The sequence below is a fragment of the Poeciliopsis prolifica genome, unplaced genomic scaffold (genome assembly GCF_027474105.1).
Source record: "Poeciliopsis prolifica strain line A6 unplaced genomic scaffold, Auburn_PproV2 SCAFFOLD047, whole genome shotgun sequence".
NCBI lineage: Eukaryota > Metazoa > Chordata > Actinopteri > Cyprinodontiformes > Poeciliidae > Poeciliopsis > Poeciliopsis prolifica.
In genome coordinates this window covers 1,078,220-1,091,247 of record NW_026562422.1, presented here as the reverse complement: position 1 = coordinate 1,091,247, position 13,028 = coordinate 1,078,220, and the positions used below count along the sequence as shown (strand labels likewise).

Genomic DNA, 13,028 nt, shown 5'->3' with positions numbered 1-13,028 from the left:
TCTGTGGGCAACAGGTGTGTTGCAGAGTTCGTCTACCTGTCTGTTAATGTGCAGCTCCCACGCCGACTCCAGCTGCGTGGCGATGTTCCTCAGAGTGACCACCACCCCTCTGGGCATGCTCTCCACAGCTTTGAAGTGGTCATCGTACAGCTCCCTGGCCATGCTCTTCACCTTCTGCTTCGTCTTCTCCAGTTTGGACTTGAGCTTCCTGCCCCGCTTCCCCGTCCAGCCAGTGACAAACTCGGAGCCTGCATACATGCAACAATATAACTAAACATTCAGCTTTAGCAGGGCTTCTCACAGTGTGGGGCGTGCACCAGACCTCTTTAAAGGGGGCGCCACATGAGAAAAACAACTGCTAACATGTAGCTGACTTCACCAACCCATTCATTCATCCAGCCACCTGGGGGCACTGACAGCAAAGTGATGGCTGTGCAGGGCTGGAGCGAACTCGAAGCTAACTTGATGTGGAGTTACCAGATTTGGTGGTGAGCTGCTTGACATTCAAATTGTGTGAATCGGTTTGTTGAGAGCTCGGGGCAGGGTTGGGAGATTTTGTCATCAATAAAGCTGCTACTTCTGAACATTGAGATTTGTTGACATTTTTAATCATAGATGAAGACCCACCCAGTGACGTCTCTGCAGTGAATGAGTGTTTGGTTCCTCTGTTTGACTCAAACACAAAGCCCGGTAGGTCCTCCTTCAGGATGGTGGCCTGCTGTCCATCAGAGTTATGAATGGCGATCTCTCCGTCTTTGAGGCAGGTCAGGGACCAGTTCCCAACCGTCAGCTTGGTAGGGCCGACAATTGACAGGATGGGCTGGCTGGCTGTTACGGGTTTCACCTGGCTCCTAGCCCGCTGCAGCTTCTCCAGGAACTCACTACGAGACTCTGCAGGATGAGGAAGGTGAGTGATTGAATAAAGCACAAATTGAGCAACTGAGTGGCATAAAAGCAGATCCAACCTACCTGAGCTGTCTGAACCCCCCTCAGGACTCCCACTAGAGTACATGGTAGCAAGTTTCCCGTCCAAGATGAATCGAAACCAGCCATTGGAACCATTAGAGAGCTCCAGAGCAGCAGCATCTGACCATATGTAGAGACAGTCTCTGCCTCGAATGATTGACCAGTCCCTCCAGTGGTAGGGCTTCCCCTGCTGGACTTCCTTAGCGTCTTCCTGAACCTCGTCCTCCTGCAGGGAGAACTCATACAGTTCACCAATTCAAATAGTGTACATGGCTTCCCCCAGTATTTTATAAGCCTGGCAGGCCACCAGGCTTTGCTTGGCCCCCACCAGGCTAAAGGTTGTTTGTTTATTTTAAGGTCTTTGACAGCTGTGTTTCTACTGACCATATAATTGTGCAATTTGCTGCTTCAAAAATAAATTTGCTTGGAAACACACCAATTTAAGAAAAAAATTAAAAAGTTTTAATGCAAAAACAACATACTAGTGCTCCTGCAGGTTAGCAGGTTTTCTGCAGGAAACCCACCAGCTGAGATATTATAAACCAGATCTCAAGACACTGACATTAGCAAAGCATTCAAGGATCAATTATTTTATTGATGTTTCAATTGGATGGCAACATTGGTTTCTGGCTACCTTCTCAGGCTTTGCTTCGTCTTCATTCTCATCATCAGATGCAGGTCCAGCCAGAGTTGACACCTTGTTGATGACCCCCAGTCGAGCAAGTTGGTCGAGAAAAACATCTCCACCTTTATCCACAAGATCCCTGATGATCTGCAGAGCCAGGAGGTGGCCGTCGTCGTCGTCCTGACAAACATCAAGCAGGTCAGTTCAGAAACATTACATTAAGCATTAGATGGCATTAGAATATTTGGAGTTTAATTCCCAAAGACAACTAGTAAAAGCCACTTTAACAGTTTCCAGCTTAGGGTTCCTTCTCAGAAAAATACATTAACATTAATTTCCAGTCTAGTTGGTTAAAGGACACTACATTGCTTATGATTGATATAGTGCACCATGCTTGTGGGACACATGCATTACTGTTCCATAACAAATGAATGATATATTTATATGTAATTGAGCAACTCTACAGCTTAGATTAATTTGTCTGTGCATCATTCAGAGAAACAATCAGCTTCATCAGACAGAAAGTTGATATTTTATTCATTTGCTTCTCTGTTTTCTGCAGCCTGAGTTCAGCAGCTTAAAGTGAGTGTCTGCTGTTTAAGAGGGCTGAGCCCCTGTAATCCCTGCTCTCCTGTAGCTTACCTCCTGGTCAAGGACAGTGGCAGTGATCTCCACCAGGACTGTGGGCAGGTTGTGTCCCGTCTCGCTCTCACACACCTCCCTCAGCAGAACTTCACTGCTGTAGTGAACCATCTTTCGGATCAGAGCCAGACTTGCTTTCCTAAAACCACAAAAAAATAAATAAAAATCATTTTGATCAGTTGGAAGCTCTTTCACATGAGTTTGATTGTGAAAATAAAGATACAAGCCACTGGAATTCTGATCCAAGTCGAGGTTTTCTTTAATTTTGCATGGTCAGCAACAACTACCAGAATTCTGTTTAGTTTTTAACTTAAGTTTACAAAAAACAGTGGATGGACAGTGGAAGTGTGGATGAGTTTACCTAATAGAAGGCAGCATGGTTTGCTGAAAGGTTTGTGCAAAAACAGGCAGAAGTCTCTTAAGGTAGTAGGGAGCCATTTCTGGATCTCCTTTGGGTTCAGTGCTCTCCTCTTCTTCCTTACTTGCATCCTTCTTCCTCTTGTCATCAGCTTTGTTCATCGGACACATCCAGTCCCCTGGAAAAGAAACATCTTAGAGTCAGCTAACATGACCCAATCTGGATAATATTTCTCAGAAAATTATCTACTTCAATCATACACATATTAAAGGTTTTCAAGGGGCGGTATTTTGTAGTTTCCAAGCACATTGCGTCATTTCACTGCACAATGATGTAAATGTGTTACATTACCACCAGTTGTTCTAAAAATGCCGTATATATATCAATTATGACTTAAAGTAATTTTTAAAAATACAGACGTGAGCGAAAAGATGCACATTATCAGTTGAACAATTTTCGTGAAGATGGGAACTGTGTACATGGATCGACAAAAACAATGTGTCTGCCGTAACGCAGTTTGCTGTTGTGTAATAGACAGAATGTCTGTCCTGCGGTTCCTCTCCTAATCCAGAGAAACAAGGAAGGAGGCGACTCGATACCAGGACCGACGGAGGAACAGAGCAGCGGAGGCACAAGGGGGCATCATGGAGGCAAGATTATCAGAAGTATGTCACCCTGATTTGGTGAAATATATTTTCAAGCCATTACAAGCACCAGAAAAAAGTTTTGTGAAAAAAACTGCCCCTCTTCTTCTGGTGCTTTTCTATTTGGCTTAAAAGACACAGCACAATTGTGTTATCAACAATCTTATGCTCCATGAATGCCAAAGCTCATCCAGCAGAACATCCAAGGGTTTTCTTTAGGTCCCTGAAAACCACTTTTTGTAAGGCAAGGGACCTACTTCAGTAGACACATGTTGTTTCATTAGTTTGTACACCTTTCCCAGCTGCACAGAAAAACACCTCGACTGTGATTCAAAAAACATTACATTTATATGATGTAATGTTTACATTATATAAATGATGTAAACATCATTTGTTCCATTCCAGGTATGTTTTTGATGAGGAAATTACATTGTAACATTATGAACATCTCAAAAGGTTCAATTTTACGCAATACTGTCCCTTTAAAGGTGAAGACGCAGATGCTCCTGCTGAGCACAACTATCGATATTTCATCTAGAAGCTGGTTTATGGGTTGAATTTACCAGGTGACTGAAGTATAGCCACCACTTCACTGTGTCCCCTCTCTCTGGCTTTGTCCAGGGGGGTCTTTCCATCCTCATCCCTCAGGTCGGGATTGGCTCCATGACGCAGCAAAGTCTGAGATGAAACAAACCCACAGGATCACACCGACGTACCTAAACGCTTCAGTCTCACTGACATGGTTTCTTTTCACTGTGCCTCCGTTTACCTTGGCTACCTGTGGCCGTCCGAAGCACGCAGCATAGTGTAACGAGGATGACCTTTGACCTCTGTTGACATCTGCACCCCTCTCACATAAAAACTCCACCTGGAACGACAAGCACAGAGCTGCTCAGCATGTTTACAAAAACAATGTCTGATGGGAACCCGTGGCTTGTATTTGTGTTTCTTTACCATTTCCTGTGTGCCGAAAGCTGAAGCCCAGTTGAGCAGCGTCTGTCCAACATCGTCCATGAAGTTGACCTCAAAAGCTTAGAGAGAGCACATTTTATTATAACTGGTCAAACCTGGCTGAAGAACCAAGTCCAAGTCTTCAATAAAATGGTAAAGCCATTTTTTAGGGCTTCACACTGCTATATTCTGACATCCTCTGACATGTCATAAATGTCAGATATAGAATTCTGACATTTCTATATCTATTCGATTGTTGAAATAACTGTCAACTCATCTAGTTCAATTATGTAAAGGAAAGCTCTAAAAAAGGCCATTTGCTGAAAGACAACAGACCACTAATTAAACCAAAACTGTGCATAAGAAACACATTTTGCACATAAGCAAAATAGAAAATATAAAAAAAATAAAGAAAACAAGCTATTCTATCTTCTTCCTGTGGTCTTACTGCCATCTGTAGCAATACACTCAGCCAGACACAACCAATCAGAGACAGGAGGAGGGTTTTAGTGCTGTCAATCAATCTCATGTACCTGCTGCTCGTTCCCTCCCCCTTGTTCTGTGTTGTGCTGATTCACCACAACATAGCCTGCCACGAATGCTAAGGCTAGTTAGCATGACCACCAAAAATGAGGGATAAACTGTTTTCCTGTTACAGTTAAGTTTCTTCTCCACTATTTCCACAACTACAGGAAAATGGTAGCCCATCTACAAACTTGATTGACACCGCTGAGACTCTCCTCCTGGCTCTGATTGGTTATTTCTGACCAAGCGGTATATTTCTGCAGATGGCAGTAAAAGCATTAGCAGGACGTGGAGGAGCTCCGTCTTTTCATACATTAGCTGTCTCATGTTATAGTATAACAACATAATTACAGTTTTAACAAATACAAAAAAATTATAATGATATATATATATATTTTTACAACAGTTAAATAGTGCACCTTTGATGCCAGAATGTTAGTGGTTAGTTGCCTGGAAACCAACCTGGATAATGAACAGTTTATGCAACATGAATGCAGGCTCACCTCCCGTATCAATGGCATCGATCAGAGCATCTGTGTCCTTGCTGCGGATACAGTCAATGAGCTGTCGGTGGGATCGCTCTCCAGAGCTGTCCAGACGTCGCAGTCCAGGGATCCGCCCCGCTGATCCTGCTGTGGACTTTGGCAATGCCTTCCGTCCCTCAAACAGGAGCACCAGCAGGAGATCCACCAACCGCATGGTATCGAGCACACACCTCTCATCTCCTCCCAGCGCAGACTCCATTGAGTCAGGCAGAGCCGACCGCAGCAAGTCCTGAACACGGGTTGGAGATTAGCATGCTAATCTCCTCCTCTATACTAGCATGAGAGAAATGGCGTGGACCTACATGTGTGACCAGCGGAGAGCCTCTACACAGTGTGGACAACAGGCTGACGATGGTTGACACCTGGTTGCTCAGTTTGGAGTCGGCGGCGGAGGGGGTCGCGCCTGTGGAAGGCCGACCCGGTTTACAGGATGAGGAAGAGCCCGACACAGTGCCACCGGCAGCCGCCATACGGAACAGGAGCTCCTCTGTCAGGCCGTGTTTAGCTAAAGGAGCAGGGTCCACTCCTCTTCGAGTGAACCGATCAGCCAGCGAGGCGAAACAACGCAGAGCACCATCTGAAACCTGCAGGAAACACCAAGTTCAAGATTATACCACCCAAAACCTTACCTAGAGGCTTCATTAGCAACCGCCTGCCATGTAGTGACCTGGTGGTCCTCGTGTTTGAGGAGGCTGGACAAGGACTCAACGCAAGTCTCCAGAGAGGAGTCTTGAGGCTCCATCTTGCTGCACAGGCGGGACACCACGGCCATGGCGGAGTGGAGGGTGTCTTTGTGGACCAGGTGGCCGCTGTCTCTGATGAAGCTGAGAACACAGTTCAGACCGCCGGCCTCAAAGACAGCGCCAGACTCTCTGGTACAGATCAGCTCCAACACCTGCAGACACATGGGTTCAAAGACATGGACGTCAAACAGTTTGTCAAGAAACATCTCGAAGCTGACATATCACAATTGAAGAATGGAAACCCTCACTTAGGCATTTTTTAACTTAAACGTTCTCCATGATTCCACCCAGAGTGGGATGCAATCCACAGAGGAGGGCACCGCTTCCTCAGGCTTAAAACACCCATTAGCACTATACAGATCCTGTTGTAAAATTGAACTTGTATTAACCGACTAGTTTATGTAATCTTAGTGAAACACATCTAGGAGGCATTAAAGTCTTTGCTGCACAGAAATGTTTCAAGTGCATTTCTGTGGGTTAAACAAGGAGGTTGACACTCTGCTTGTGAAATGTACTGCAAGACATTTTAAGCCCTTAATTTTAAATATGTGAACTTAAGACTCTCTTTCCCAGATGAAATCTTACTGACTACCACTGGGTACACTTTGACAAGAAATGTTGAAGTGTAGTCTGACTATTGAACAGTCACTTCTAAAAAAATGTCCTCAAAATTCATCACTCCAGTACACTAGCTAATCGCTAATTTTAAAAACGGGCTGGAAAAACAAGTGTTTATATCAGATGATATTGATACATAATGATTCATTTGTCATTTCAAATATCTGAAATACTGCCACACAGGAGGCATATCAAGTTTTCTCTCCATGCCGTTGGTTTTTATTTTTAGGCAGTTGTGAGACTGCCTATAAATAAGGCAGCACAACAGGTTGTTGCTAAGTAACCAAAGAATGAGTGAGTTAGTTGATGCCACCAGCCTTGCTTAGCTAGCCTAAGAAGTTCAGCAGCTAAAACCTTTTCTCTGTCCAAGTCTCCCAGAATGCTGTTCAGTTTTGGGTCAGAGTTCAGTAAACATTCTATTTATTCTGATATTGATCACGTCTATTGCCGCCCAGTCCTACTTAAAAGCCGCATCTCTGTGGCATTCTACCTTCACACACTGTTCCGCCAAGTCTCTGCTGGTCCTGTTGTTGAGTTCGACCACCACCAGGCGGTTACATAGAGCCTTGATGGCTCCGTCTACGCCCACGATCCTTCGGGTACACTCTGCCGACACGTCCAGGTAGTAGGTGATGGCGCGGGCCGTCACCTCCAGCACGTTGTCTGGCGCACTCTCGTCCAGGAAGATTTTACAGAGTGCTGGTAGGAATGTCCGAGGAGGACATCTGATGAACGGAGAGGCAGAGGAGACACTCTGAGCCACCAGCTCACACACACCGGGTGGAATACAAATGTCTGGGTTTTAACGGCGAGGCCTTACGTCTCAAAGCAGCGGTCCACGTTGTCCGACATTAGCAGCAGCATGCACAGCTGTTCCAGGGCGATGAGCTGCATGTCCCGCTCATCGCCCTGACCCATCTGCAGCCACTCCAGCAAGGTGTCTGGGTCCACATCCGCCATGATGGCTAGCCTGAAGAAAGAGCAACACACAAGCTCCTCCATATGAAAAGGTAGGTGGGGTCATTTTTGGTGGTTTCTGTTTAAAACAGAAATCATCAAAATATCTTAATGCAGAAGTCTAAATGAATGGGGTTCTGTTTTTAGCCACAGAAGTGTCCTTAAACTAGAAATAAAAGTTTTAGAGAAATTAAATTTATTTTGATGTTAGTTTCTTCACCCATTATCTTCCAAATAAAATGAAAAATAAATATCTTAACAAAATCAGGTCTCACCTGACTCCCCTGTAGGCTGGCCTGTCCGGCTCAGTGCCCAATCACTGCTCTGAGGTGTGAGGCTGCTTGTAACTCATTCAATCAACTGAATGGAAGGAGACTGGAACATGTGTGTGTTTTATGGAAGGAGACTGGAACATGTGTGTGTAGGTGCTTCCTTCGTCAAAATGAGCTTTATGGAACAGGATCTCTGCAAACAGCAGCAAGAAGTTAAGAGGCATAATGAACATCATTTTGTAATCAGATTTAAAGCACATTTATGCCAACATATTTGTAATTTATTAATTTAAAGAAGAAATGCACCAATATGAAAATATGGGTAGAGAACCAATGTTTACATTTCCTTTCCCTTCGGACACATAAATAAAGATCTGTGCAGTTCTTTATTTATTAATCGGATTGATACCAATATACCATGCATCCCCAATTTAAAGAAAATCTTTTTACTTTAAACACTACAAGCTTATATAGGGGGTTGTGCTTCTTCACAACCCCAGCAAAAAAAGTCTGGAAATCGACTAAGTAGAATGCAACAGTTTGTTTCTCCAGTGATTAAACACATGCCAGGAAGAGAAGCCAGCTAGGAACCAGAAACTACAGAGTGTATAAACAATGGCTTTAGTGGTCAAATGTGCTGACTGGGCAATGTGAAGTGGTAGGAGAATTTTAAAAATGTTTATTTGTGTGACTGGCTAAAAAATACTCCCAGTCAGAATTTCCAAGCTCCAGGCTGGTCGACTCTATTGGAACTCCACCTTGCATGGGAAATCTGGAAAGTTCCAAGTCAGAGGGCCCTGGACAACCAGAGGTTCCACTTGCAACAGCTGCAGAGTGCTTCCCCTTCGCTTGTGACAATGAGTGTGTTTTTAACTTGCGACTAGAGCATGCTCAACTCAGCAGTATGACTATTCAGAGATCCGAGTTCAGCTTCAAGGCAAACTGAAAGCACCAAAACAACATCAGTAAATCCAAAATTACAGCAGGAGTCGTAAAAACAAACAAACCTGAGACCACATTTATCTGATTTTAGCTTCTCTTCATTAGCATCCACTCTAAACTTAACAGAAAATGAGAGCATTTTGTTCTATTAGCTTGTTGTGTGCCAGACACCCTGTTAAATTTTCAATTAAATTTAGTAATGGTTATTTATCCCAAATATCAATGAAATGTCATAACTTATATCATCTATTCATCTTAAAGTATGGTACAATGCAGCTAAGTTCTGGAAGTTTCACCAGTAGCAGTCAATTTTGCAAAAAATGTGAAGAGGCCTCTGACTGAAGACTGTTTGCTTTATGACAATTTTATGACTGCTATGATGCACAAACACATCTTAATGTCCATGCAGCAGATATAATATTCCACATGTCACCATGGGTTGCTGTCCAGCTCTGCTAATCCACCTCATTTGCTTTTGCCACTCCTCTTTAAACCTTATCCTGAGACTAAGATTAAAATTTTCCTTTTTGACAAAGGCAGTGGCGTTGCCTTTCCTGAGCCATCCCAGTAGTTCTGATTAATTCACAAATAGAGGACAAATTAATCTGACTTTTCACAGTCTCTTATGCCTTCTCCACCGACTCTTGCAGTGCTCACTGTAAATATTGCTATTAAATCTACACTTTCTCTCTATTGTTTATTGTCATAAAAAAGAATGGCAAACCCAGCACCTCACTCTGCTGGAGGCTTTGACCTGCTGCTCTCCACTGAGCTTGGCTCAGTATGATTGCATTAAGCCACGACTTGATGCGATCTGCTGGTTTCTTTACAGAGACAACCGTTTACTAGTTGGTATTATGTGATCTACTGCATTCCATCATTAAATATACCCAATTGTCGTGCAGTGATTGAACTTAACTGCAATGCACATGGGCACCTGGAGAGAAAACTGAACACATTCGTCTTGATATTAGCTTAGTTACCATATAAATAAGATCAATTATCTAACTGAATACAAAGATGAAAGTTGATTTTAGCAACCATGATTGTAAATTGAAAAAGATTACAGTCAGTAACCCGACAGCGTGATCGTCTTCCCAACTGTATTGTTTTTTCTGCTCAAATGAAGCGCTACACAGCTAGCACTATGGCACACAGCTACTAAGAGTAGTAAGTATCAAGCCAAATAAACGTACGTATTTGTCAACCAATTCACCGAAAAATACTTTTTGTGTACATTACGTAGCTACATCTATGTTTTCGAGAGTAACTTCGAACTTATCAGGTATTAAAAAGACGAACACAGTCACTTTATGCGCATTTAACAGGGAGGCGCAGCCATATTTGACAAAGCTAACGGAGCATAATTACCCTGATTATTTTTTAGGACATATCCAAAAGTTTGCGTTACACATAAATTAATTGTTAACAAAACCCTTTTGATACATCACTGAAATAAAAAGGCCTTCCAAAGACATTTCGTAAACTAACTCCAGAGCTTTCAGTACAGTTACATGTTAGCCAGTGTTATCCGGTTAGCATTCAGAGTAGCACAACGTTGCTAATTTGGATCACGGTATGTCAATTACGGGTTTCAATATCACACCTGTCCAAGATCAATCCCGATAATTATTGGTCACACAAAGAAGTAAGCATGTGTGAGTTTCTCGCCATTAAATTATGTCATTACTGTCCACTCAAATAAGCCAGCAACACCCCACGGCCTAACATTCCACTTACAAGCCGCGGGTCTCGAGTTCCAGGAGAGCTCTGAGGCCGCACCGCAGCAGCGGACACTCACCATAAGCGACACGGGCCCAAGCTCCTTATCAGCTTCGGGGCGAAGTTTTTCTTCGTCAAAAGAAGCGACACCCAGCTTTGTGAATATCAACCTATTCCACACAGATAATGACGTTCGGATCCGTTATAATCACCGATGTCAAGGGTGATATTAAGAAGCTCCCATCTCTATTCAGCGAGTCACAAAACAGAGTGACAGGGTGCGCTTAGCTGACCCGACTGAACGCAAGAGCTGAGTTAAGTCTGTGGCGTTCAGTGTCACGGTAGAGCTCGGAAATAGCTATTTTTAAATGTCGTCTATCAAATCAATTCTACTAAAGTTATTGCATTTGCAACTGTTTCTTAAGTTATATTGTTAATCCGGGCATAGATGTGGCATGTTTTGGCAAATGGAAAGCTTGCCGTGTTTTTCCGAGTGGCTTGATGCTTCGAGACTGCAGCGCACCCTGCAGTCTCGAAGCATCGCAGAAGGTAAAATGTTTGTTTCCTGCTGATTTAAAACATGAAACGACAAAATTTAAACCATATGATCACAAAAGAAAAAACAAAGTTGGATTTGCACGCTAAAACAATAATCTCTTTTCTGATGAGAATTTCCACTTTCTAAGCAGGCCCTGCGACATGGTTGGGCAGTGGGGGGCACTGCTCGCCCACAGAGTCTGCCATGACCCTGCTGGACTGGAAGCTATTTCTTTGATTTTTACCTCAGAGTGGCCAATTTTCTATTATTCCTATCTCGAGCTAATACAGTGGGGGCTCCCACACTTCCCGTATCGGAGCCCTCTGCCTCCCTCACTTTTTTCAGCCCTTCCTACTGCTTAATCCATTGTTAACATGCCGTAACGTGTTTTTCCGAGCCGCCTTTAAACTCAACCTGAGCGCTAAGATGCTCGCGCCGGTGTGTTTTACCTGTGCGGCAGGAACGTGCGGCACGCTGCTATGTGTCAGAATCATGGCAGAAAACCTGCAAAGGCAAAGACGTCCCCCCCCCTAAAGTTAACCAAGTCAGTTAAATAATGTTTTTAGATGCTGGTAATGTTAGCTTAATGATGACTAGCTAATGCCAAGAAGTCATTTTAAGCTTGATAACAAGAATAGATTGCTGATATTGTTATATATGTTCAAAAGTGGGTTGTACTGGTTACGTTTACTTGAGTAACTTTCTGGGAGGATTACTTATAAGACTAATTTCACTTAACTGTACTTTTTTTTTCTTTTGGATAATATTTCTTCTTTTACTTGAGTAGATTGACTTTGCATTCAAAGAAATACACTCGATACATTTGAAACCTTAGATTTCTGTAACATATAAGCTGTTAATGCAAATTTGAGCATAACTACTCAACATTAACATGTCACTGTTTGCATCTTTATTTTCTATGCATTAAAAATCAATCAATCAAATTTTATTTTTACAGCACATTTCACCAGCAAGGCATTTCAAAGCGCTTTGCATGATAAGAATACAAAGTCATGCAACATAGAATCAATTTTCAACTTGAGTAACTTTATGGGGGGTTAAATATTACATTTAACTAAGTGCTATCATTAAGTTCTTAATTGATTATGCTTCAAAAGCAACTCTAAAAAGGTGGGTTTTAGTCTAGATTTAAAGGACCTCAGTGTTTCAGCTGTTTTGCAGTTTTCTGGAAGTTTGTTCCAGATTTATGGTGCATAGAAGCTGAATGCTGTTTCTCCTCATTTTGTTCTGGTTCTGGAGATGCAAACCAGTCCAGAATCAGAAGACCTGAGAGGTCTGGAAGGTTGAAACAATAACTGCAGATCTATAAAGTATTGTGGTGATGAGCCGTTCAGTGATTTATAATCTCACATCAGTGTTTTAAAGTCTATTCTCTGAGTTGCAGGGAGCCAGTGTAGGGACTTTAGAACTGGTGTGATGTGCTCTATCTTCTTGTTTTTAGTGAGAATGTGAGCAGCAGCATTCTGGATCAGCAGCAGCTGTCTGATTGATTTGTTAGGCGGACCTATAAAGACACTGTTGCAGTAACCAAGGCGACAAAAGATAAACTCATGGATGAGTTTCTCTAGATCTCGCTGAGACATTAGTCCAACTTCTGCAGATGATAGAAGGCCGACTTTGTAACTGTCTTTATGTGGCTCTGAAGGTTCAGGTCAGAGTTCTTCAATACTCCCAGGTTTCACTTCCTGATTGCTGGTTTCAGTTGTAATAACTGAAGCTGTGCGCTGGCTCTAGATCATACATCTTTAGGTCTAAGTAAAGTAAATGTCCAAACTATCTCAGTCAATGAGAATATTGATTGGAAGGTAGAAGTGTGGTCAAAAGTGTAGATGGTGCATGTGGCTGACATGTACATGTCATGCATGCTTCCTATGCGTCATGTATAAACTGAAGAAGTTTACACATATGTCCAACCTATCTTCTTCATTTCGTCAACATAAATATTTCTGCAGGTATCTT

At 42.9% G+C, this 13,028-nt stretch overlaps 1 protein-coding gene across 2 annotated transcripts in view; it reads right to left on the bottom strand.

The window, feature by feature from the left end:
• Positions 1–10,855, bottom strand: part of hectd1 (HECT domain containing 1) — a 30,053-nt gene extending 19,198 nt beyond the window's left edge. For both annotated transcript variants that reach the window (XM_055057146.1, XM_055057147.1), the window contains exons 1-16: positions 10,590–10,855; positions 7,850–8,039; positions 7,438–7,587; positions 7,108–7,342; positions 5,924–6,151; positions 5,559–5,840; positions 5,215–5,485; positions 4,190–4,266; positions 4,005–4,103; positions 3,799–3,913; positions 2,595–2,769; positions 2,234–2,372; positions 1,601–1,771; positions 970–1,192; positions 628–891; positions 37–248 (exon numbers count right to left, since the gene is read on the bottom strand). In XM_055057146.1, coding sequence (XP_054913121.1) covers positions 37–248; positions 628–891; positions 970–1,192; positions 1,601–1,771; positions 2,234–2,372; positions 2,595–2,769; positions 3,799–3,913; positions 4,005–4,103; positions 4,190–4,266; positions 5,215–5,485; positions 5,559–5,840; positions 5,924–6,151; positions 7,108–7,342; positions 7,438–7,577 — 2,631 coding nt within the window. In that variant the 5' untranslated portion in view covers positions 7,578–7,587; positions 7,850–8,039; positions 10,590–10,855. The remainder of the gene's footprint in view (positions 1–36; positions 249–627; positions 892–969; positions 1,193–1,600; positions 1,772–2,233; positions 2,373–2,594; positions 2,770–3,798; positions 3,914–4,004; positions 4,104–4,189; positions 4,267–5,214; positions 5,486–5,558; positions 5,841–5,923; positions 6,152–7,107; positions 7,343–7,437; positions 7,588–7,849; positions 8,040–10,589) is intronic.
• Between the last annotated feature and the right edge of the window lie 2,173 nt (positions 10,856–13,028).